Source organism: Schistocerca piceifrons, chromosome X (genome assembly GCF_021461385.2).
Source record: "Schistocerca piceifrons isolate TAMUIC-IGC-003096 chromosome X, iqSchPice1.1, whole genome shotgun sequence".
In the NCBI taxonomy this organism is placed as follows: Eukaryota; Metazoa; Arthropoda; class Insecta; order Orthoptera; family Acrididae; genus Schistocerca; species Schistocerca piceifrons.
The window spans coordinates 53711203-53737090 of NC_060149.1; the positions used below are offsets into that span (position 1 = coordinate 53711203).

At 37.2% G+C, this 25888-nt stretch overlaps 1 protein-coding gene across 1 annotated transcript in view; it reads right to left on the minus strand.

The window, feature by feature from the left end:
* Positions 1-25888, minus strand: part of LOC124722172 — an 830020-nt gene that overhangs the window by 210492 nt on the left and 593640 nt on the right. Inside the window, exons 53-54 of the mRNA XM_047247373.1 lie at positions 14710-14881; positions 4693-4874 (exon numbers count right to left, since the gene is read on the minus strand). Coding sequence (XP_047103329.1) covers positions 4693-4874; positions 14710-14881 — 354 coding nt within the window. The remainder of the gene's footprint in view (positions 1-4692; positions 4875-14709; positions 14882-25888) is intronic.

Here is a 25888-nt window from a genome sequence, read left to right on the forward strand (position 1 = left end):
GGCCAGGGTACAACCTACAATGATGTTCTCCTAGAAGAAACTGAAGCACATGCATAATTTATCTGTGGTAATAATCCACAAACAGGTGAAAAGGTTGAAGTATTTTCCCTGATATCATGACATGAAGTAATTCATGTGGCATTGCTTCATGAGGATGCCAGCCACTTTCTTTCTGCTCAAGTGCAGAACAGCAAGCAGCACCATAGTTTTGCTACTAAAACAGAATGTGGCTGATGTAAATGCACTGGTCACACATCCAATACCTGTTTAGCACCATACTGCCCTCATTGCCAAGAGTTTGGATATTTAGGAACGCACAGACCACTTAACCAAAATGGATCATTCTGGGGCTGTGGTTACTGACCCAATAGCAGCGGAAATGTTTATTCTAATCCAGGAAACTGCAGAGGGGTGGCAGAGCCATCCAACCCAACCCCTGGTATAGGTAGTAAATCAAATGAATTATGGAGGTTTAAAGGTGATGAGTACGACTATTAGAGGAGAGATACCAGGAAAGCCAGCCCGAGTTCTAGAGGATAAGGGCACAATTGTTTCTTTCTCCTAGTGACAAATTGCCCTTGAAACCATCCTGATGTTGTATCAGTGGTTTGTGTAGTGAAGTAGTAAACCCTGCAGGTGCACATTTACTTAAGCTGAATATTGATGACACTATCTATCAATTTGAGATGGAGATGATAAGGTAGAGAAGGTCTGATTTTCATGTCATACTGGGAAATTATTTATTATACCAATACAAGGGCATGACTGGTTTATAGTCACATAATGTCAAATTCAATGAAGCAATTCACCAATTTGGCAGTGGCAGCACCATAAAGATGCAAGGAAATCTGGGGAAGGGGCTCATTCCCTGAAATTCCAACACACTGGTAGCCTGGTGTTGAAAGCAACCACCCCTGTAAAAGTAGATGGTGGTACTGGAAGGCTTCTAATGCCGAATCCTATGGGGAACTTCCTTTTGATTGACCTGCTAACTTGAAATGACATCATAAACAACCTGCAAGTGCATATTGAATGAAGCCTATGCTGAGTAGAATCCATAGGAAAGTAAAGTCTGAATTCCTGTGTGTGTGGATAATTTTGGAATCTGAGATGCAGAAATACCCAGAGGTACCATATTGGCAAGTGCGCAAGAGGCAGCCAAGAGTGAAAAATCTGTTCCTGAAAAGAAAGTGAAGAGAACCGTTAGCAGCTAAAGAAGTGTAAGCAATCATACCACTTTTGTCGCAACAACTGCAGAATAAGACTCTGAGGAGGCATTTTTATACCCAGTTTTGCAGGAATTTTTGTGGCTATTCAAAGACAGACAATACTTTCCATCTGCTGATCTAGTATATCATGAGATTCCCACAGGAGATGCAAGGCCATCTGCCCAGAGACCATATAGAATTCTGTATCAATTACAGTCCATTGTGAAAGAAACACTCCAGCAACAACTTGGTCTCAGAATCATTCACCCATCTGATAGCCCTTGGATGAGTATGATTGTCATTGTCCTGAAGAAGTCTATTAATGGAGAGAAATCCTACAGTTTGTGCATGGACATGTGATCATTGGATAGATTAGGAAACTGCAAGTTTTTTACTACTCCATCATCAGATTTTGACAGCTCCTCAGGACCAACCTAAAACAGCTTCTGTTGTACCCTCTGGGTTATGTGAGTTTTTACAAATGCATTTTGGCAAAGGAACACACTCAAAACATTTCAGAGATTAGCTGAGTTATTGTTAGGAGGTCTGTGATTAAATGCTTAACCAAGCATTAAAGAAAAGAGTAACCTTTGAGTGGACCATAGACTATGAAACCGCCATGCAAATTGTTAAAGGAGTTCTGATGAATTCAGCTCTATTGATATATCCTGACTTCAAAAAACCATTTATACCGTCGTACAATGCCTTGAAGAATGTTGCTGGTGATGTTTTACGTCAAGAGGATGATAGTGAACAAAAGCTTATTGTTTATGCTTCTAGCAGTTCAATAGAGCTGAAATAAATTACAGTACCACAGAAAAATACTTGTTGGCCTTGATGTTTTGCGTGAACTACTTTAAATGCAACCTGTATGGCAAAAAATTTACTACAGTAACTGACCATGCTGCTTTGTTATGGATGACAAATTTAAAAGCCACCTGACACATTGGGCTTTAAAACTAGTCAAATTTGACTATGAGGTATGCCACAAGCCTGGAGGGCTGCAACAGAATTCTTACAGCCTTGGTAGAAAAGTCTGAGAAGTACAAGCTTATGAGGTATTAATACCAGAATTAAGAGATCCCCATGGAAAGAATTCCAGTTATTGAAAATTAGTTGGTGATAGTCAATCCAATCCCGAACTATTTCTCAATGCCATGATAGCATACAAGCCTGTCATGGTGGTAGACAGGCTAAAAACACTATTATTGCTACATGATATTGGTGGCTTGGTCAGTTCCATGACATTGTAAGTATATCCAAACGTTCACCAAGAAGTGAGAAGTCACAGCTGAATTGGTCATAAATTCCTTTGCAAACCTTAACAGAAGCTTCTGAAGCATTCAAAACTATGACTCTTGACGTAATGGAACCTTTCTATCAAATCCAGCAAGGAAACATGTACATACAGCCAATAATTTATCATTCTCCAGATACCAAATATCAGAACCAGTTACCAGTCAGGGGACTGAGACTGTGGCTAGTGCATTTGTAAATCACCTGTTACTCCATTTGGCAGCACTGACACAGTTTTAACTTATCAAGGAGAAAAAGTAAACGAGCAGTACCACACCCTATCAGCCATGTGATTGGGTAAGGTTACACAGCCCTGCAGTTAAGAAAGGCAAAACTAAGAAGTTCACTCCACTTTTTGGAGATCCTTATCAAATCATACATTTCACTTCCTCTGTCAATGCATAAATATAATTGCCATATTGTCCTGTGATAGTTAATTTCAATAGACTCTGACATTATCAGAGGAACACTGAGCTGCTCCAGCCTGTTGCTCTAACAGAGCCTAACAAAATGGTCAAATGGTTAAAATGAGACAGTCTGCATCAGAACTCTCCATCTATTCTTGCATGCTGAATAGGCTGTCCAACATTTTTCAAGTACTCAAAAGTCTTCCACACCTAAATTTTTCATTTGTAATGAATACATTTATAATTTTATAATCAAACATTATTTTTCCTTAATTAATATCAGATACCACCTCATTTTCTTAGTTGGTATGGGAACAAATTTTTGATCTCTCAGAATTATCTAACTAAACCTTGTCTCATTCAAAATTTTTGTGTTATTATGTGATTACAATTGTCAGGACTCTGTTTAGTGAGCATCTCAATCACACAGTATCATACTCTGGTATGGTAATTCCTTATGCTTTTCCCACTAGATCTCGTAGCACCTCCTTTTGAATTTGTTTTGTACCCATAATTAAGGTTTAAAAACATTTACACTGAACAATGTTGATAGCATAAGGAAGGTGTTAACCAACATTAAGTTCTGCTGTTGCCTTGTTTTCCTATTGTTCTTCTCCACAATTAATATTTTATTTCACTTACAAATGGCATGGTACCTAAAGACATCTCGTTTCTACAAAGCTCAGCAGCACATCATATTAGCAACACAATGATTGGTTGCAAGGGTCTTTTCAAGGAATATCCAGTTGTTAAAAATGGTGTGTATTCCATGTCCTTATGTCCACATGCCCATGTGTCCAGTAATGTAGTAGTGAAATGACAATGTTATGTAAATTGTGATGGTGGGGCAGGGAACATCTTGTAACTGTGTATATACTGATATGGCAGCATGTTGACAATACACAAATTTAAGCTCTAAGCTGAATGCAAGCTTACAGAAAAAGATAATAGCTTGCTAATCTATTGAACAAAGTTTTTCTTCAGAGCTAACACACACACACACACACACACACACACACACACACACACACACACACACACATTGTGTTTTAATATTGTATCAACAATTAGACTGCAAGAAACACAGTACAAGCACATATAAGACATAGTTGGGGAAGGAAATTTGCTGTGTTCTTCCCAAAGTAATCATCATAGCATTCATTTTAATTAATAGTAAGAAAAAAAGGAAAATATAAATCTGAATAGCTGGACAAGGATTCAAATTCCAATCCTCCTGGATTTATGTACAGTGTCTTAAGCACTCTACTATTCATTCAGTTGTGTAGTCATGAAAGTAACTTCTGAAGTTTTCAGTATTCTTACATGCACAGACTTGCCTCTCAGACAATACTGCTGCTTTAAAGTAGTAAATAAGAGTACTGTAGATTTTTCTCAAAAAATCTGCTTTTCAGACTTCCTCCAAGATGATTATAACCCATTTGTGAAGTATACCACTGTGATTTATGCTTTTAATGCAATATGTTTATGAACAATACAATAAACTCTCTGCCTTGATCCAAAATCTCTCACGAGTGCTATACTCACATAATACTGCACCTGTGTTTTACATTGTGTGTTTTTCCCTTGTTAGTTCTCTAGACAGTTCAGATTTACATGGAACCCAGTTTAGAGTTGAATTGGCGACACCATATGATGGACTTTCAACAACAGGGCTACAGACATTTGCATCAGTTGTGCTATGATCATGATTTGGAAAATCTGGTCCTCTTGATCATTAGAGCATTCAACAAAAGAAAACTTTATAACAGATGTTCACTTACCTGAACATCAGTTTGAAGATCAGGTCTCCAAAGCAGTTTCGATGTAATTAATCTCGAGTGGTTTAATCGGAGATAGAATGATATGTCGGACACATGGACATCATCGTACTCTCTCCATACATTTAGAAGTGTGTTGCGAGAATCTGGTATCTTTCCATCCACATAAAAACTTTCTAAGACATCTGAAATAATTATTCATGAAAAATATTTCAATAGAGTACTGTTATAAATTCCTACTCTAATGTAAAATAGAGAAATTTAATTGTTCTCAATTATGCAGTGTATGATTTATGATAGAAGAAGTACTATAAAGACAATATATGTTTTATCAATACTGTTTTAAGATACAAAAAAATTACTAGGTGAAATCCAAACAGTTTATGCTGCAAAAGGCATTGGAGGCAACCAGTTCTAAAGTTATGGAACATCAAAAGGATTAGTCACAAAATTATTGTCTGAAATTAAACTAATCCTTTCATTAGTGAGCTCTCTACTGTGCAGAAATTCCCTAGAGCAGTTCGAAACATTCTCGTCTATGATAATACACACATGTATACATAATTTCACAAATATCTTACTTTCTATAATTATAATTACTATCATCATCATCATCATCATCATCATAATCATCATCGTCATGCACATAAAGTCAGAAATCAATAATTCTGACAACAGATTTGAGGCTCTATGGAATTTAGTTAAATGGGAAACAGGACAAATGGCCACAGAATAGAATAACTTCACTGTTGAACTGGATGGAAAGGCTATAAATGATGAGTCACAGGTAGCAAATATATGTAATAATAATTTCTTAAATGTTGTAGAAAGTATAGGGGGAAAAAAATCAAAAGAGAGACCACAGCACTATGTCACACTCATAAACAGAAGCTCATCTGGTTTTGATGAGGTTTCCAATAGAGTACTAAAGATTTTTTCCCACATAATAAACCCAGTCTTATATGAAGTTCATAATGCCTTATTAATTTAAGCTATTTTTCCAAAGAGACTGAAATATGCTATTGTCAAACACCAACTTAAGAAAGGTAATAGGAGAGATGTCAGTAACTACTGACATGTTTCACTATTGAAATCACATTCCAAAATTTTTGACAGGTGATGTACTGGTATAGCATCCTAGTATCTCACCTCAGCAAATCACAGTTTTGATTTTAGAAGAGTTGCTCTACTGAAAATGCCATTTAAATAGTAACTCACCAAATTTTGCAAGCATTAAATAACAAAATAGCTCCAGCTGGTATTTTCTGTGACCAATCCAAGGCCTTTGACAATATTCTTCTAGATAAACTGAAGTTTTATGGGATTGATGGTAAAACCAAGAAATGGATAACGTTATATCTAACCAAAAGAATGCAGAAAGTTGTACTTAGGAGTTCAATCAATATAGTCTGGGGATATAATTATGACTGGGGAGAAGTCGCATGTGGGGATCCCCAAAGCTAACTCTTAGGTCCACTACTGTTCTTCACATATGCAAATGATCTTTCATCTAATACACAACTAGTATTCTAATCAATCCAAGCACACATACAGAAAAAGAAGAAATGGTAGACAATGTTCTTAATAGTATCACTGACTGGTTTTTCACAAATGGTCTCACCCTCAATTTTAAAAAGACATCAAATATCCAGTGGTTATATATAGAGATACCAATACCAATGATAAGGGTAATACAAGGCAAGGAAATAATAAATACGGTGGAAACTTCAAAATTCTTAGTTGTCATATTGAAGAGAATTTAAACTGGAAAAATCACAATTTTGAATTCCTAAAACAACTTAGTTCAGCCACATTTGCACTTAGAATCATCAAAAATCTTGGAAGGGACAAATCAGTAACTTGACTATTTTGGATATTTTCAATCAATAATGTGATATGGAATAACATTCTGGGGTAACTCATCATTAAGGAAGAAAGTCTTCATTGCTCAAAACTGTGCTTGTACACATCTGTTTAAGGAACTGCCCATTCTGACTATTGCTTCATAGTAGGCCTATATTTATTCCGATATGAAGTTTGTTGTAAATATTCAACTACAGTTCAAAAGGAACAATGATGTATGTAATTACAATACCAGAAGGAAAATGACAGTTATTACTTCACATTAATCTTTTCTTTAGCATGAAAAGGGGTGCACAATGCTGCAACTAAAAGTTTTGATAACTTACCCTGTGATTTAAACTGTCTGATAGACAACAAACTGAAAAAGTATTTCCTTGACACCTCCTTCTGTTGTGTAGAAGGATTTCTGCTTCTTCTTTTTCTTATTTTTTTTCTTTTTCCTCTCTCTCTCTCTCTCTCTCTCTCTCTCACTCACTCTCTCCCTTTTTGTGTGTAAAATGTGATGGGTAGAAATAACTAACTAAGATTTGTATGTTTAAAAAAATTATAAGTGGCAGCTTGTAGCCATATTTAAAAATTAATCTGGACGTGAATACAAAATAACTTGTTTCACATCATTACTATTTACTGTGCAAAATTATCCATGGAACGTGAAATAAACTAACTCATTAGCTATGCCCGAAAGTTTTCATATTATGGCACAGTAGCTTTGGATATGATGGTTCAGTGGAACCCAAGAAGATCAATAAAAAGTAAAAATAACTGGTTAAATGACAATTAAACAAATAGTAGATGTTGTTGAGTCATCAACAGGCACATAAATGACACACACACACATATGCACCAGTACAGCTCCATTCTGGCAGTTGACAACACAATGAAGAGACTGCAGTTCAGCAGGTTGAATACTTGCTGTAGTTCCACCATTGTGCATTCAGCTTTCACAATGCAGCTGCTGCACAAGTCTTTGTGTGTGTGTGTGTGTGTGTGTGTGTGTGTGTGTGTGTGTATGTGCGTGCGTGTTCCATTCTAAAGTAAAACTAAAGGCCCCCCAGACAGGCCATGAAGGCCCAACACTATTGACTGACCTGCATGTCATCCTCAGCCCACAGGCATCACTGGATGCAGATATGGAGGGGCATGTGCTCAGCACACCACTCTTCTGGCCATAAGTCAGTTTACGGGACTGGAGCCACTACTTCTCAATCAAGTAGTTCCTCAGTTTTGCCTCACAAGGTCTGAGTGCACCCCTCTTGCCAACAGCACTCTGCAGACTGGATGGTCACCCATCCAAGTGATAACCCATATCACCTTCAGTGATCTGATGGGAACCAATGTTACCACTACAGCAAGGCGGACGGGTTGCCCTGTGGCCTTGCCACCCATGTCCCCTGACCTCACATGTTTGGATTTCTTTCTCTTGTGACAGTTGGTGTATGAAACCTTGTGGAAATAGAAGACCTCACGGCTACAATTGCTGTCGCTGCTGGTACCATTGGGGACATGCCGGGAATCTTCGGACGGACACTACAATCGAAGGCCCAGAACTTTCAATGCCATGGTCAAATGGCAAATCAGAGATACCAACTTTGTATAAAAAAGATTCAAAATATAATTAAAACTAAGAAAAAAGTTTTATATAAATATTTTTATAGGAGTGAGAGGCTTAACATAGCATTTCTAGGGTCAGCTAGTACTGAGTGCTCTTGTGAATGGCCTCATCAGTTTTTGGTGCCTGTGGGACTGTGGCTATTCTCCAGCCTGGACATAAAGAGTGGGGTTCCCCTAATCTTACTGAAGCAAAGTGGTATTATAAGACTCAGCTGTTTTTAAAGAATAGTGGACCCACTTAATGGCTCATGTTTCCTATTAACCTTTGGGAACAAACTACTGACAGTGTTGGCAAATGGTGGCTTTCTAAGGGGCATTGCCATTTACCATGTGTACACTGACTGTTTAGGAAGAGGCCACCTATTGGAATGTGGAGCAACAAGCTAGCTGAAGCTGTTGTCTAATGAATGATGACGCTCATTGGAAGATGATAATTGTGCTTTTGCTCCAGTGGAAATTGGAAGTGTGGAGCTCTTGTGTATGCCCTTCCTTTTGTGAGTTTTGACTGTGGTCTTCTGTTGTTTGTAAAGGAAACAACAGAAAGTGGTTGGGGACAATGTGATAATTGATTACCCTTATTTAACTTGGTAGCATATGTGCAGAGGTGTAGAGGCACTATCCAGGTCTCCGCATTGTCCCGGTCCTTCAACAAATATTTTGAAGGAAATCTACAAACCAGTACATCATGTGATTTGTCTTCTACACAGCATGGTATGAAGAATTTGTGGACTCTGGCCATGGTTGTGACTACAGATGCTACAGAAGGTCCAAGATGATGCATGGGAAGGAACATTTTACAAGGTCTGAGGAATACGGTGTAAAGACCCATCTACAAACCCATCCTTCATCCAATATGGCAGAAGGTATTATTTCAGAGCCACAACTGTGAAACCTTTTCCATCCAGTGTATTGTAAATGTCAATTCTAGAGTTCTACATATATTATGGTCTTCATATTTATGCATCCAACTTCCTTCTGAGCACTTTCTAACATTGATTACTTATCTTCCATCAGAACTACGATTTTTTGTAAGCAGCAATATGGAGATGAGTTGTTATTCAATGAATAGACGTGATGTTGAGCAGCAGAGAGAGAAATGAACGTCAACCAGCTAAGCTTATGGACCAAGTCTCTGCTCAGAATCCTAACAAAGACACTACACAGATGTCACACTGACACATATCATTCACTGTAGCAGTACTGTGGCCTCTAGCCTCCAGTCTGCACATATAAAGAGACTGAGTCAGCATTCTGATTTTTATTCTATAGTATAAGGCATTCCCCACACTGACAAGGCAGAAATTGAGCTGCAACTGCCATGGCACATCTGATTCTTGTAACACATGCATGTAATGGAGCTGCACACACCTACACATTTCTCTGCCAGATAGTGCTGTGACAGCTTTTCCATTGAGCACCTTTTTCTGCATACTGTCTCCTGACTGCTGCAGACCATGTTTTCTGCTGTGGTGCTGTAGAACTATGCTACTGCACTGTGCATGTGTCCTTGATGCACACACGAGAAGACTGTTTGGTTAAATACTTTGATAGTTTCATGTCTTTTACACTCATATCACTACTTGACAACTAACTAGTAACCTTTTTATTATTGGTTATATTTATTATAATTTGAATTATATAACTCATTCACTGAGTTTGCATGGAAAAATGTAATCACTGGCTACTTTACATCTAGTGTGCTTTATTTAATACACCACTGCTTAAGAAATGTCACTAGCATATCAAAACTACTTTTATAGCTGAAAGCAATGTCATATTTATTTCCAGTCATGACTAACTAGATTTTAAATAGTGGAGGTGTGCCATACCAAGCTGAATTATCACAGACAGAAATGTGTCCATCCAACTTCATTTCTTCATTTTCTGCCACAGTTAATGCTAATTCTTCTGTGTAGGCATCAGTTCATTTCCAGCAGGCCATTTCTTAACTACAGTCATGGTTTTGGGGCTTTGAAATGTTGGGTCAGCAAGATACATCCTACTGTCTGTTGTATGTTCATCACGGTACTCATTATCATTCACTGTCACATTCTCAGGAGATACTGATACAGGTAATTATGCACTGTCATGAATATGCCTTAAAGAGTATGGGGAACTAGTATATTGCACTTTTTTGTGATTCCAGCTATTTTTGGTGTGACAGAAATAGGAAACTGTTGTGCATCCACTGGTTCTCTCCATACAATGGAAACAGCAAAGAACACAGCATGTTACTAACATGACACATGTGACACAACGGAGGGTATCTGCCCTGGGCACCAATTTCAGGGGATGCCAAATTCATATTCATGAAGAAAAAAACTTTGTTTTACAAAGTGCCTTGTATCTAGAGCATTGTTGGTCTATCGATAATTCACACAATTTTGAAACACATCCCAATTAGTTTTTGAAATCTTTGAACACATTCTAAGTTGATTTCTGAATGAATCACAAGCTGATTTTTGAATGAGTGCATAGTGTGTGTAATGTCTCTGCTAGGGGAATCCCACTTGCATCTAGAAATAAAAAACTTTCCCACACACAAGGGGACAGGTCATATGAGCTGAGACAAATAAACCTGAATGAGTGAATGCCAATCACTGGTTGTTTATGTGGTTGATTGAGTGTGCAAATTATCAATTTTGTTACAAATTATTAGTAAAATCCATAGATTCAGACTAATAGAATGGAAGCAAATGACTAACCGGTATAAGAGGTACATATTAATCTTCTTGGTGTATCCAAGAAAATGAAACTCCAAGTATTTTGACAGAAATTTTTTGCCAGATTGCTACACTATTAAGGGCCACATCTACAGTCCTATTTTTGGAATAGCATGGCAAATGTGTTTTATGAACGCATAACAACACCGAACCGAAAAATAAATGCAGGATAACTAAACTGGTATTTCAGGCAGGGTTAGTGAAGTTAGCCAGGGAATAAGTTTTGAGAATGGATGGAATTGTTACAGAATTAGTGTTGACAAGATTGTTAGTTGAGAAAAAATCTAGACATTACACAAATTATGTAGAAAATTATGATGATTCTAAATTTATATAAAAATTTCATACTATTACTTTTTGATCTCAAGCTTGGGAAACTGGAGTGTATGAATGAAATGTGAAACTATATGCCAACATAAAACTTGTTGCCTGTAGTAGGCCTAATATACATTGGTACTTCATGAATTATGTTCTATCGTGTTATTTATGTACATGAAGTAGATAAAAATGATCATTTGTGCCAAAACAGTCTCATTTATTTTGCATGTATAACAATTGCTGCAATATTATAAAGGCTTATTTCATTTTATCTAGCAAACAGTGATGAAGTAGATGTAATCAAATCAAGAAACAACACCAGATTTGGGTACTATTCATATTAACAGCTTTTTCAGTATTAGATGACAACATTTTGGTTTTTCATGTAGCAAATCTTCTGGCGAACTTCGTTGAGGTAATAGATACTTTCACAGAAAGGAAAGCACACTTGTGTAAAGCTATGCTGCAACCTAAGGATTGAAGAAATGTGTAAAGTCTTGCTTGTCTCTTGCCTTTTCTGGTTTTATGATTTCTGTATTTAATTTTGTGTCACAGATAAGAGAAAGTTATTAGCTAATAGACAATAAAGAGTACAAATTTTCTGAAGAGTTCTTATTCTCCCAGTTACAAATCATCCCACCCCATATTAATTGTGAGTTTTTTTAAGGGGGTAGGATGTTAAACCAGCTGACTGGGAGCAGGAGAGGCACCATGGGACACTTTCGTTTCCACTGTCCTGAATATAGATTTGATGGTTTCCATTACAAAATTTACATGTTTGAATTCCACAGAGCAAAATAAAGTGACATGCGATGCAAAAATGCTGTGTGAAGAGGCATGGCTTTGCACTTTGGCACACTTAAGACCAAACAACATGCCTTATATTTCCTTGAACATATATGTTTTGTATATCAAACTCTTCAGAAATAAGTGCACCACAAAATAAACATATATTTTGAAAAAATTTTTGACATCCTATCTAAAACACTCTAAAAAATGGGGGGGGGGGGGGGGGTGGCACTATAAAGTTTTTGCCCTGGTTTGGAAATATAGTAGATCTGGGGCTGCCAAACATGAGCCACATTCCACAACCACAGCTTTATTTCCATCAGTATCTCATTTCCCACCTTCCAATCTTCACAGAAATTCACCTACAACATTGTGGGACTTGCGTTCTTGAAAGAAAGGACACTTCAGAGACAGTTTCTTAGCTACAGACTGAAGGATTGTTTCCACATTGAATTTTCAGTCTGCAGTGGAGTGAATGATGATTTGAAACTTCCTGGAAGTTTAAAACTGTGTTTCAGACCAGTACTTGAACCTTGGACCTTTGCCTTTAATGGGGAACTACTCTACCAACTGAGCTATCCTCACATGACTCTCAACCTGCCCTCACAGCTTTCCTTCACCAGTACCTTACCTCCTCCCTTCCAAACTTCACGTAAGTTCTCCTGGAACCTTGCAGGAGTGGAGTGTATCAGGCAGTGTCATACTGGACTGATTCCATTCATAATGGTGTGGGTAGTTACATTCTACAATGACAAAGTTTGTCCAACTGGTTCTCAACAGTGCAGTATACATAAGTATCATGAATCCCACCTATTCTTGGCATGACCAGTGTTCAGCAGCTGGGCAGTCAGACAAGGAATGCTTGTTTTTGGACAAAGATGCTACTATATGCACTGTCCCCTTCTTCACAGTAATTTATCTCACCAGTTTCTAAGGCAGCATGTGGAACAGATCAACAACTAAGAAATATCTGGTGAATGTGCAAAACGTACCATGACCTGGTAGACAGTACTTCAAAAGTACATTAACCACAGCTCTGTTTAAGAAACAAGATACAGGAAAACTACATGTCTTTTATTTTTGGCCAAAAGAATCATTTCTAACTAGGAACCACACTGTAAAGTGTATTTTTATAGATTCTGGAGGCAAAAATGTTGACAACATGGGAAATATCTCCTACAGTATACACTGTCTAACAAAAATATTGAACATCTAGAAGGGGAGGAGGAAATAAAATGTAACTTCATGGGCTGAGAGTGTATGTGATGTTATTTTCCTGATTGCAAAGTCAGGCCAAATTTATGAAGAACTTGGCAGTATGAGCCCACTTATCAGTGTACATCCCCTTGGCATGGAAGCAAGCACTGATGCCTCTCCTGAGGCAAGCTGGCCCATAGCTATTGTAACTAGTCCTTGATATCCTTGATACTGGCTCTGGTACAGTGTTGACATTAAAACTGGTCCCACACATGTTCTATCTGGGACAGATGTGAACAACTAATCATTTACATACCTGCCAATGTTGTGTAGATGTATGAGGGTAATCCCAAACATAAGGTCTCCTATATTTTTTAATAAGTACATTGACCTGTTTATTTCTACAATGGTTTGCATCAGTTTACAGCTTAAACATTTATCTATTTTTCAACATAATCACCATTTCTATTGATGCATTTTTGTAGACGATGTAGCAGTTTCTGTTTGCCCATGTCATACTAGCTCACTGCCATGATGTTCAGAAAATTATGAACCTCTTCTTTCTCCTCATCACTGGAGCTGACTCGCTTTATGGCCAAATGTTCTTTTAACCTAAGGAACAGGTGATAGTCATTGGGCACCAAATCAGGACTATAGGGTGGGTGGGTGATTAAGTTCCACTGAAACTGTTGCAGGAGAGCAACGGTTTGCTGAGCAATGTGTGGGCAATCGTTGTCATGGAGAATGTGTATGACCTTGCTCAACATTTTTCTTCTCCAGTTCTGAATTTCCTGTTTGAGCTTTTTCAGAGTCTCACAGTACCTGTCAGTGTTAATTATGGTCCCAGTGACTCAGCTCAGATGACAAGGTGAAAGAAGAGGTTCATAACTTTCTGAACAGCATGGTGGAGAGCTGGTATGACACAGGCATACGAAAACTGCCACAGTGTCTACAAAAATGCATCGACAGAAATGGTGAATATGTCGAAAAATAGATAAATGTTCAAGCTGTAAACTGATGTAAACCATTGTAGAAATAAACAGCTCTATGCACTTACAAAAAAAAATAGAAGACCTAAATTTTGGGATTACTCTCATACAAAGTTACATCAACATCCAACAAGGTCTTTTGGGTGCTTCACTATTTTTTTGTCAGGCAGTGAATTTGGGAGCTCTCAGACATATTTAGTATACTTATTAAATTCATTAAATCCACAGTAGTGCATTGACTCACAAAACCCTGAAGATTGGACTTTTGAATTCCTCTTCTATCTCTGTTTTTTATAAGTGTTTTCAAATATGACTGAATTATTATAATTGCCATTATAAACACAACCTCTTTTGCTTTTAAAAACTGCATAGTTTATTGTGAAGAAAATAAGTTCAGTATGTTCACTAGAAATCCAGTAGTGGTTGAACAACAAACTCCGTTGGACAACATAATGAATACTGTAAATAATGTATTAAATAATATCAAGCTGCAAGTTGTCATAATCAATATGATGAATATTTCTCCTTACCTGGCCTCTGGTTTAGAACAGTAACAGCCACAAGTTTCTCATCGAAGTTCAGGTAGAAGTGTCCAGTAGCATTCATTTCTTTATCTTTTAATACTGACCCATTTACTTTGTACTCTGGATATTTCCCAAAATATTTACCCTTCAGGTAAGACAGCTCATCCTGTGCTCTTTTCTGAAATAAGGTGAGAAAAATAATTAGATTCACTAGTTAAATTTATAGTGAAAAATAGAAAATTCACAGGAAAATAAAATTTGAACCAGAAGTGAAAGATTTATGAGTCTTTACAATCCAATTCAATTCACAATTTTTTATTAATATTATTCTAAATTGAGCTATCTAAGCAAGACTACTATTTACAGGTTTATTTAATTTGCAAAACACAAGACAAAAATTACCCAGCTGTCAGCAAAAGACTTTGAGAAAAAGAGCGTGCCTCAGTTTTGAGAGTGCAAATGTGTTATTGATGTTCCCAGCCCATGAAATGAAACAAAGTCCACAAATTAAGAAAACCATTGAATTTCTTTCCCTTCACTTATTTCTCACACCTCAGAAACATCACACAATTGAGGGCGAATTACATTTACATTAAACCCTTTGACATTTCAAAAATTACAAGAAGTAGGGCTGCTTATTTTATGAAGCATTCCATTTCCCTGTCATAAAAAGGAAACATGAACATATGAGAATCTTTGTGTACTGACACAAGGAGGATCTGTATATGCTAAACAGCAAATCGAAACCAGCTAAGCACTGCAAATAATCATATTTTCTGTTTCTTTGCTAGACACTTAACTTTTAGTTACACCTATGTTAAAGTTTATTGTAAGGAGTACGTAAACAAAAACAGAAAGTATAAACAGGGTTGTGTAAATTGCTGTTTATCAAAATTCTCATATAATGAATGAAGCACATAAATCTTATGAGACTTACAGATACAAAGGAGAATGAACACGCATCAAAAAAATTTTGCATGACCCCGGATCCCAGAACTCCTGAAGATAGACATTTACTGTGGATATTGTATCACAGACACAGTCCCTTTGACTGTTCAGAGATGTCACTAAACCTGACCAAAGATGTAAGAAATTGCACATGAGCAGCACCTATTAGTCGGAGAGGATCCAATAGCCGATCAGTTCCAGTCATTCCACCAGGAAGAAAGTATGCAGCTCATGTTGTCTGTAGTCCAACCATGCCTAGACAGTCAGTACCATGGTTTGATCATGTCTGCATAGTTACTTTGTGCCAGGAAGGGCTCTCAACAGGGGAAGTCTCCAGGTGTCTCTGAGTGAACCAAAGTGATGTTGTTTGGACATGGAGGAGATACAGAGAGACAGGAACTGTCAATGACATGCCTTGCTTAGGGCACCCAAGGGCTACTGCTGCACTGGATGACTGTTGCCTACAGATTATGGCTCAGACGAACCCTGACAGCAACAATACCATGTTGAATAATGCTTGTCGTGCAGCCACAGGTTGTCATGTTATGACTCAAACTGTGCGCAATAGGCTGCACGATGCTCATCTTCACTCCCGACGTTCATGGCGAGGTCCATCTTTGCAACCACAACACCATGCAGTGTGGTACAGATGGACCCAACAACACACCAAATGGACTGCTCGGGACTGGCATCATGTTTTCTTCACCAATGAGTATCGACTATGCCTTCAATCAGATAATCGTCAGAGATGTGGTCGGAGGCAACCCAGTCAGGCTGAATGCCTAAGACACATTTTGCAGTGAGTGCAGCAAGGTAGAGGTTCCCTGCTGTTTTGGGTGGCGTGATGTCAGGCCGACGTACGGCACTGATGGTCACTGACGGCACCATAAGGGCTGTACGATATGTGGATACCATCCTCTAACTGATAGTGCAACAATATCAGCAGCATATTGGCATGGTATTCATCTTCATGAATGACAATTTGTGCCCCCATCATGCACATCTTGTGAATGACTTCCTTCAGGACAACAACACTGCTCGACTATAGGGGCAAGCATGTTCTCCAGACATGACCCCTATCAAACATTCCTGGGATAGATTGAAAAGGGCTGTTTATGGACAACGTCACCCACCATCCACTCAGAGGTATCTACACCAAATCGTTGTTGAGGAGTGGGACAATCTGGACCAACAGTGCCTTGATGAATTTGTGGATAGTATGCCACGACAAATACAGGCATGCATCAATGCAAGAGGTGGTGCTATTGGGTATTAGAGGTACCGATGTGTACAGCAATCTGGTCCACCAGCTCTGAAGGTCTCGCTGTATGGTGGTACAACATGCAAAGTGTGATTTTCATGAGCAATAAAAAGGGCAGAAATGATGTTTGTGTTGATCTCTATTCCAACTTTCTGTACAGGTTCCGGAACTCTCGGAACTGAGGTGATGCAAAACTTTTTTTGATATGTGTATAATACAAAAAAATTATGTACTCCTCAGACAGCTGTCACTTGTCAAAATATTTTTTCAGTACTCTGAACAGTTCACATCTTTCTTTTCTATTGGTAAGCCAGTATCTGACCTGTAACCCATTTAGGCTTCATTTGTTTTGTGCCCACGGAAAGTTAGCTTTTTTCTTTACATACAGTTCCTTACTGAATCTCAAGCAATAAGTAAAATCATATGCTGTTACTTTTTTTCATTTTCGTTAGATACTTCCTACATTTTTTTCTCTACAGTATTTCTGAAAGTTCCTTTTCTGTTATTTCTCTCTGACACATTTAAATATCCCGGTATGACTATGGTATTGCAGTGTCTAAAGGATGGAAGGAGTATCTATGTGTAATGTTCCATGGACAACAAGCTCATTAGAGAAAGAGCACATGTGGATGTAGATGTATTTATTTATTCATTTATTTATTTATTGTTCCGTAGGACCAAATTAAGGAGAAGTCTCCATGGTCATGGAACGAGTCAATACATGAAATTATAACATGATATTAGAAACAGATAAAATGAAATATAAAAAAACCTATTCAGGTGACAAGTCGTAAGTTTAAATGAAGAAAATCAACAATGTAACACTGGAATTTGCTTAATTTTTTAGCTCTTCCAGGAGCTCCTCGACAGAATAGAAGGAGTGAGCCATGAGGAAACTCTTCAGTTTGGACTTAAAAGAGTTTGGGCTACTGCTAAGATTTTTGAGTTCTTGCGGTAGCTTATTGAAAATGGATGCAGCAGAATACTGCACTCCTTTATGCACAAGAGTCAAGGAAGTGCATTCTACATGCAGATTTGATTTCTGCCTAGTATTAACTGAGTGAAAGCTGCTAACTCTTGGGAATAGGCTAATATTGCTAACAACAAACGACATTAAAGAAAATATATACTGTGAGGGCAATGTCAGAATTCCCAGATTTTTTAATAGGGGTCGACAAGAGGTTCTCGAACTTACACCACATATAGCTCGAACAGCCCGTTTTTGAGCCAAAAATACCCTTTTTGAATCAGAAGAATTACCCCAAAAAATAATACCATATGACATAAGTGTATGAAAATATGCGAAGTAGACTACTTTTCGTGTTGAAGTGTCACTTATTTCAGATACTGTTCTAATGGTAAATAAAGCAGCATTTAGCTTCTGAACAAGATCCTGGACATGGGCTTTCCACAACAGCGTACCATCTATCCGAACGCCTAGGAACTTAAACTGTTCTGTCTTGCTTATAATATGCCTATTCTGTCTGATCAAAATATCGGTTCTTGTTGAATTGTGAGTTATAAACTGTAAAAACTGAGTGTTACTGTGATTTAGCATCAAATTATTTTCCACAAGCCACGAACTTATTTCATGAACTACATTATTTGTTACTGTTTCAATATTACACACAAGATCCTTCACTATCAAGCTGGTGTCATCAGCAAACAGAAATATTTTTGAATCACCTGTAATACTAGAAGGCATATCATTTATATAAATAAGAAACAGCAGTGACCCCAGCACAGACCCTTGGGGAATGTCCCACTTAACAGTGCGCCATTGGGACTGAAAATCACTACCACTCTCAATACTGCAGAGAATTACCCTCTGCTTTCTGTTCTTACTCCATAATGGTCCAACTTCTGCAGTAATATTTTGTGGTCAACACAGTCAAAAGCCTTGGTTAAATCAAAGAAAACACCTAGCATTCGCAACCTTTTATTTAATCTGTCCAAAACCTCACAGAGAAAAGAGAATATAGCATTTTCAGTTGTTAAGCCATTTCTAAAACCAAACTGAACATTTGACAGCAAATTATGTGAATTTAAATGCTCCAGTAACCTTGTATATACAACCTTCTCGATAACTTTAGCAAACACCGATGGCATAGAAATAGGTCTAAAATTGTCAACATTATCAATGTCTCCCTTTTTATAAAGTGGCTTCACTACCGAGTACTTTAATCGGTCAGGAAACTGACCACTCCTAAAGGAAAAGTTACAGATATGGCTGAGAACTGGGCTAAAATACATAGAACAATACTTCAGTATTCTGCTAGATACCCCGTCATATCCATGAGAGTTCTTGGTCTTTAGTGATTTAATTATTAACTCAATCTCCCTCTTGTCAGTATCATGGAGGAACATTTCAGGTAACAGTCTCGGAACACTTTTTTCTAAGAGCGCTATATGATTCCCTGTTGGGACTAGGTTTCTATTTAGTTCACCTGCTATATTCAGAAAGTGATTATTAAATACTGTACATATATGCGACTTATCAGTAACACGGACATTCCCACTACGCACTGATTCTATATCCTCGACCTCTCTCTGCAGACCAGCAACTTCCTTTACGACTGACCATATGATTTTAATTTTATCTTGAGACTTAGCTATTCTATCTGCATGCCACATACTTTTTGCCTTCCTAATAACATTTTTAAGCACCTTACAATACTGTTTGTAATGGGCTGCTGCATTTAGATTTTGACTGTGTCTAACATTTTGATATAATGGCCACTTTGTTCTACAAGATATTTTTATCCCTCTAGTCAGCCACCCAGGCTGCCTGTTTGTGCTAGTTCCCTGTTTTAAACATTCTAATGGAAAGCAACTTTCAAAGAGCATGAGAAAAGTCTTGAGAAAAGCATTATATTTATCGTCTACTGTATCAGCGCTATAAACATCTTGTCACTCTTGTTCCTTTATAAGGTTTACAAAGGTCTCTACAGCAACTGGATCAGCTTTCCTGAACAGCTGATGACTATATTTAACACGTGTTGCAGCACAAAAACCTTTTAAAGTTAAAATTTGTGCATCATGATCTGAAAGGTCATTCACCTTTTTGCTAACAGAATGCCCTTCTAGTAATGATGAATGAACAAAAATGTTGTCTATGGCTGTTCTACTGTTCCCTTGCACTCTCGTTGGAAAGAATACGGTTTGCATAAGATTATATGAATTAAAGAGGTCTACCAGCATCCTCTTCCTTGCAAAATCACTTATACAATTAATATTGAAGTCACCACATATAACTAACTTTTTGTATTTCCTATAAAGTGAACCAAGAACCTCCTCTAGCTTTAGCAAAAATGTTGTGAAATCGGAGTCTGAGGATCTATAAATAACAACAGTTAGAAGTTTAGCTCCGTTAAATTTAACCACACCTGCACAACATTTAAACACCTATTCAGTGCAGTACTTTGAAACATCAATTGGCTCAAATGGGATGCCGTTTTTCACAAACATGGCTACTCCCCCACACCGCAAAGACCTCCTCAAAAAGCTGCCAGCCAACCTGTATCCTGGTAAAGGAAGCCTCTGAATTATCTCCTTATTTAAGAAGTGTTCAGATATACCAATAATTTCAGAGTCAACATCTATAAGCAGTTCACTAACTTTATCTCTAATACCTCTAATGCTCAGAATCCAGAAGGATTGTAAGGAAAATGTAAATGTGGGTGGCTGGATGGGGATTTGAACTGCTATCATCCTGAATCCAGTGTCTTAATTTAGTACTACAAGATAAGAACTCACAATAAACAAGAATTTGGACTTGTAAACATCCTGGCATAGCTTTATTTATTTACTGTTTTCTGGTTAACATTTGGTTGTTCAGTCTAAACTTTCTGTGCTCTGAGATGTTTCCTCCTGGTGTTGTCAGGAGTAGGTTTTGTTATAATTTTTAATATTACTATTGCTATTACTACTATCCTACTGCTGCTGCTACTACTACTTCTACTACTACTACTGTTTCTGTCATGGTCAATACAACACAACTGTGACAAAATTTGGTTGTGATAATAAAGTCACCACACTGAACAAATAACCTTTGTAAAACAGGATAAAAGTCCCATGATATGTTCTGTACGACATGTTATACATAAGGTACTCAAGTGAAAGAAATAAAGAAAAAATCACTATTTATTGACATTATCTTTTGGAGTGAAATGATTCTGCCACCAGGAGGATTCAGTGTATGAGTATACATCTACATCTACATCTACATGACTACTCTGCAATTCACATTTAAGTGCTTGGCAGAGGGTTCATCAAACCACAATCATACTATCTCTCTACCATTCCACTCCCGAACAGTGCGCAGGAAAAACAAACACCTAAACCTTTCTGTTTGAGCTCTGATTTCTCTTATTTTATTTTAATGATCATTCCTACCTATGTAGGTTGGGTTCAACAAAATATTTTCGCATTCGGAAGAGAAAGTTGGTGACTGAAATTTCGTAAATAGATCTCGCCGTGACAAAAAACGACTTTGCTTTAATGACTTCCATCCCAACTCGCATATCATATCTGCCACACTCTCTCCCCTGTTACATGATAATACAAAATGAACTGCCCTTTTTTGCACCCTTTCGATGTCCTCTGTCAATCCCACCTGGTAAGGATCCCACACCGCACAGCAATATTCTAACAGAAGACGAATGAGTGTAGTGTAAGCTGTCTCTTTAGTGGACTTGTTGCATCTTCTAAGTGTCCTGCCAATGAAACGCAATCTTTGGCTCGCCTTCCCCACAATATTATCCATGTGGTCTTTCCAACTGAAGTTGTTCATAATTTTAACACCCAGGTACTTAGTTGAATTGACAGCCTTGAGAATTGTACTATTTATTGAGTAATTGAATTCCAACAGATTTCTTTTGGAACTCATGTGGATCAGGAGTAGATGTTGGTAATTTGTGGCATTGTTGTTTGGACACAGGTGACTTTTCCACACATGTGTGTAAATTGCATGCATCACTTTTCAGAAACTGGTATTAGTAGTCAACACAGCTTATGCCACATCAGTTCATGAGATGGAATAAGCATTTATGATACATTAACTGAATACTCAAGATGATGGAAGTAGCATACTCCAGAAGTCTGTGGCAACATACATTTAAGAACATGTAATAAATAACACAATAAGCTCACAGTTGATCAGAGCATAATGAATACAAAAATTATCAAAATCGTTGATATAAGGTACAATTGTAATCAGGCATACATGTGGAAACCAACCAGCAAAAAATTATCCATAAAGAAAAGTAAGTTCTCTGGGGAAAGTGGATCTTGTTGAGAATCTGCAAATACATTACTGGGAATGCCTAACTTTCACATAAGATGGTGAGGACCCAATTAAGGTATTACTCACACTGACATGGTACAAAGCACACTGCAACTGCTGCAGCATTTCTGAATTTTGTGACATGTGGTGTGTGATGGAGCTGCCCATACTGACACATTTGCCTCCCAGGTGGTGCTGCAGCAGATTTGGAGCTATGCAGTATTTCTTGTTGCACTGCTACCCAGTTTCAACAGACCATGTTTTCTGTTACACTGCCTCACATCCATGTTGCTGCACTCTGCGTGATTACTTGAAATGCACACAAGAATTAAACTGTTCTCAAACTATTTTCATGAAAGTGTATGGTTAAAAAAAATTGATAATTTTATGTCCTATACTGACATCTCCACTTTACAACTGACTAGCAACTGTTTTATTATTGGTCATAGTTCTTATGCTTTGATGTAACTAAACCATTCATTGAAATTGCATTGAAAAATGCAGTCACTGGCCAATTTCGATCTGGTTCACTTTAGGTAATATATTACAGAACAAGAAATGTAGCTAACACACTGAAGTCACTATTTAAGCTGAAAGCATAGTTATATCTATGTTCAGCCTATCCTAAATAGATTTTAAACAGTGAAGGTATGTCATGTCACATTGCCCTTGAAACAGTGGAAAAAGACTATCAATTTCATACAATAGATATTCCACCTTGTTATCTGCAGTGTGAAAGCCTTATTCACAAAACACCATCCAGTTACAATTATTGCTAGCATAATATCAACAGCCGTTTTAAAAAAAAGAGTAAATATAGATCATTTTATGTTCAGTACATACACTTTCTAATCTGAAAGGGACATTAAAAAGATAGAATCATGTAGAACTGTTTGTGTCTTTTACTGATGCAATTTACAAAGGTTCATATCAGCTTTGAACTAAGTGATGAAAAAGAATTTAAGGTAATTGAAATGGCCAGTGGTTTTTTTGGAGGCTGCTGATTCACAATTATTCGTATCCAGTTTAGAATGAGATTCTAGGTTGACGTAAAATAAATGCAAGTTATTTTGACATAAGTATAAAACCATTTATTATCTTGATAAACCTGTGGCTGTATTGGTATCTTTCTAAGTTTATTTCACACAGCAGCTGTCATGTTTTTTTTATCCCACTAACATGTATTTTTATAATGTCTTTGGGTTTAACTGAAAAACCTTTTAATTGGGCCACTATAGTTTTTGATATGAGGCTGAACATCTCATGTACATATGAGTCAGCCCTCCTTGTTTTCTCCATTTTCTAGCATAGTTAACAATATTAATTTTTCACATACAGGCAGTAGCTCATTTCCAATAAGCCATTTTCCCCTACAATCATGCCTGTTACTGTAGAAAGCTATAGTTTTGAAATACTGGGCCAGCAAGTAGATATCCTTTTCTCTCTTCTGTGTTCCTTTCTGTATGCATCTTCATTAAACACATTCTTAAGAGTCACCGCTATTGTACAAACAACTGTTCAATTAGGAATAGGCGATATAATGGATGGAGAATTAATATATTTCACAATTCTTATTTTGATTTTGAAGTGATTCCTACAATTTTTTGTGAGACAAAATTTGTGATCTGCTGCATGATCATTTTGTTCTCTCAAAATCATGGAAACAGAAAAGAACAAGAGGTGTGATCCTGTCACCCAGACTGTCAGTAGTGATATATGTAAAAAAGTATACATCTGGAAACTTTCTTATACTGGTCACCAACCTTACACCCAAAATGATATTCATAGCAGTTTTTTACAATAGGATTAATTTCCTTAAAAGCATTAACTCTCCACATATATATTAAATTTACTCTCCACAGATATAAAAAAAAGGAACTTGTAATATTCACACAGGTAGAAAGCATTTGGGCATGTCTATCCAGGACTGTTGCTAAACAAAATGGCTCTGAGCACTATGCGACTTCTGAAGTCATCAGTCGCCTAGAACTTAGAACTAGTTAAACCTAACTAACCTAAGGACTGCACACACATCCATGCCCGAGGCAGGATTCGAACCTGCGACCATAGCGGTCGCTCGGCTCCAGACTGCAGCGCCTAGAACCGCACGGCCACTGTTGCTAAACCTCCAGTATTTTATGGAGACAGATTTCCGAATTAATGGTCACATGGAATAATTCTTTATGTTAGATTAGATTTACTTTCATTCCAATTGATCCATAGTGAGGAGGTACTCCAGGATGTATAACATGTTAGAAAAAAACAATAATACCTGACAAATATTTACAACTAAAACAAATAACAAATAAGCGAATGTACTTTCTGGATGATCATGGTTTTTTTTTTTTTTTTTTAAAAAAAAAAGGATACTATATCACTATATGAAAGGATCATTTTACAACACTCATTTACTAAGATTGCATTAATGCAATGAATTTAAAATTGAAAAAAAAATGTTTTTTTATTTATAGGGTAATAGATATATAATAGAACTACTACAATACTTATTTACAATGGACACATTACTGCACTGAAATGGTGCAGTAATATATATATATATATATATATATATATAGTGTGTCCCATTTATCTTCACCACCCTCAATAACTGTTTGTCGTTTGTCCATATGCAAATTACAAAATGTTTCACTCAAATGTTCTTCAGCTGTCTGGTAGACATCAATCAGCATATTTGCCTTCGTTGTAGCTTTGCTTTTTACAAAGATATGAACAGTGGTATGACTTTTTTAAATGGCACCCTGTAAAAATTTTCAGCAATCAGCAGAAATTTTATGTCCATCCAATTTCATCTCAGTAAAGTGCCAGTGGTTTATAATACATCAAAATATTTGAGGACTAAAAAGTAAAATTATTGAACTGCTTATCACAATTGATGAATTAGAGTCATCAAACCCAGTTGATATTATCTGCCTCTCTGAAGATCACGTAGCCACCAGTATAAATGGGTGAACTGTAACAGGATTTAGGTTAGCATCTCAGTTTTGTAGAGCACAAACAGAGAAAGTAGGATTTGGCATATTCATCAAGAACTGTCATAAATTTAAGAATGAAAACTCATACATTTTGCCTACAGCAGCATATGGTAGAATGTTAGACAGAAGTAAAATAATCTTAATAATTCCTTCATATTAGTAAGTTTATGCTGAGCACCTGCAGGTAATTATAATCTGTTCATAAATCACCTTGAAGCTCTATTGGTCTATTTAACTGCAAAGAAATGAAGATGTAGTGGTGATTGCAATATAGATTTTCGTAATCACTCTTTCAATAAAAATTTATTATAGTCAAAAACGATCACTCAACTTAATATCTACTGTAAACTTCCCAACTATAGTAGTTCACTTCTTCAAAACAACCATTGATAATATCTTTAGAGAAAGGCCTAATGAAAGAAGTCAACCTCCATAGCTGCCATGTGGGGCACCCGGTTTCAATTTCTGGTACTGCCAAAGATTTTTCCATGGTGGAAAGATTGGTGCAGTGTGAATTTAGCATTGCGATGCCAACTGAGCAGTTACTTGATCAATCAGTAGCAGCTCCAGATCACAAAATCTGAAAATCATCCAGAGAGCAGTGTGATGACCTCAGTCTCATCCACACAGAATTCAATGAAGCAATTGGCAGAAGATCACACAGCAGCCTATTGGTACCAATGGGCCCACCATGGCCTG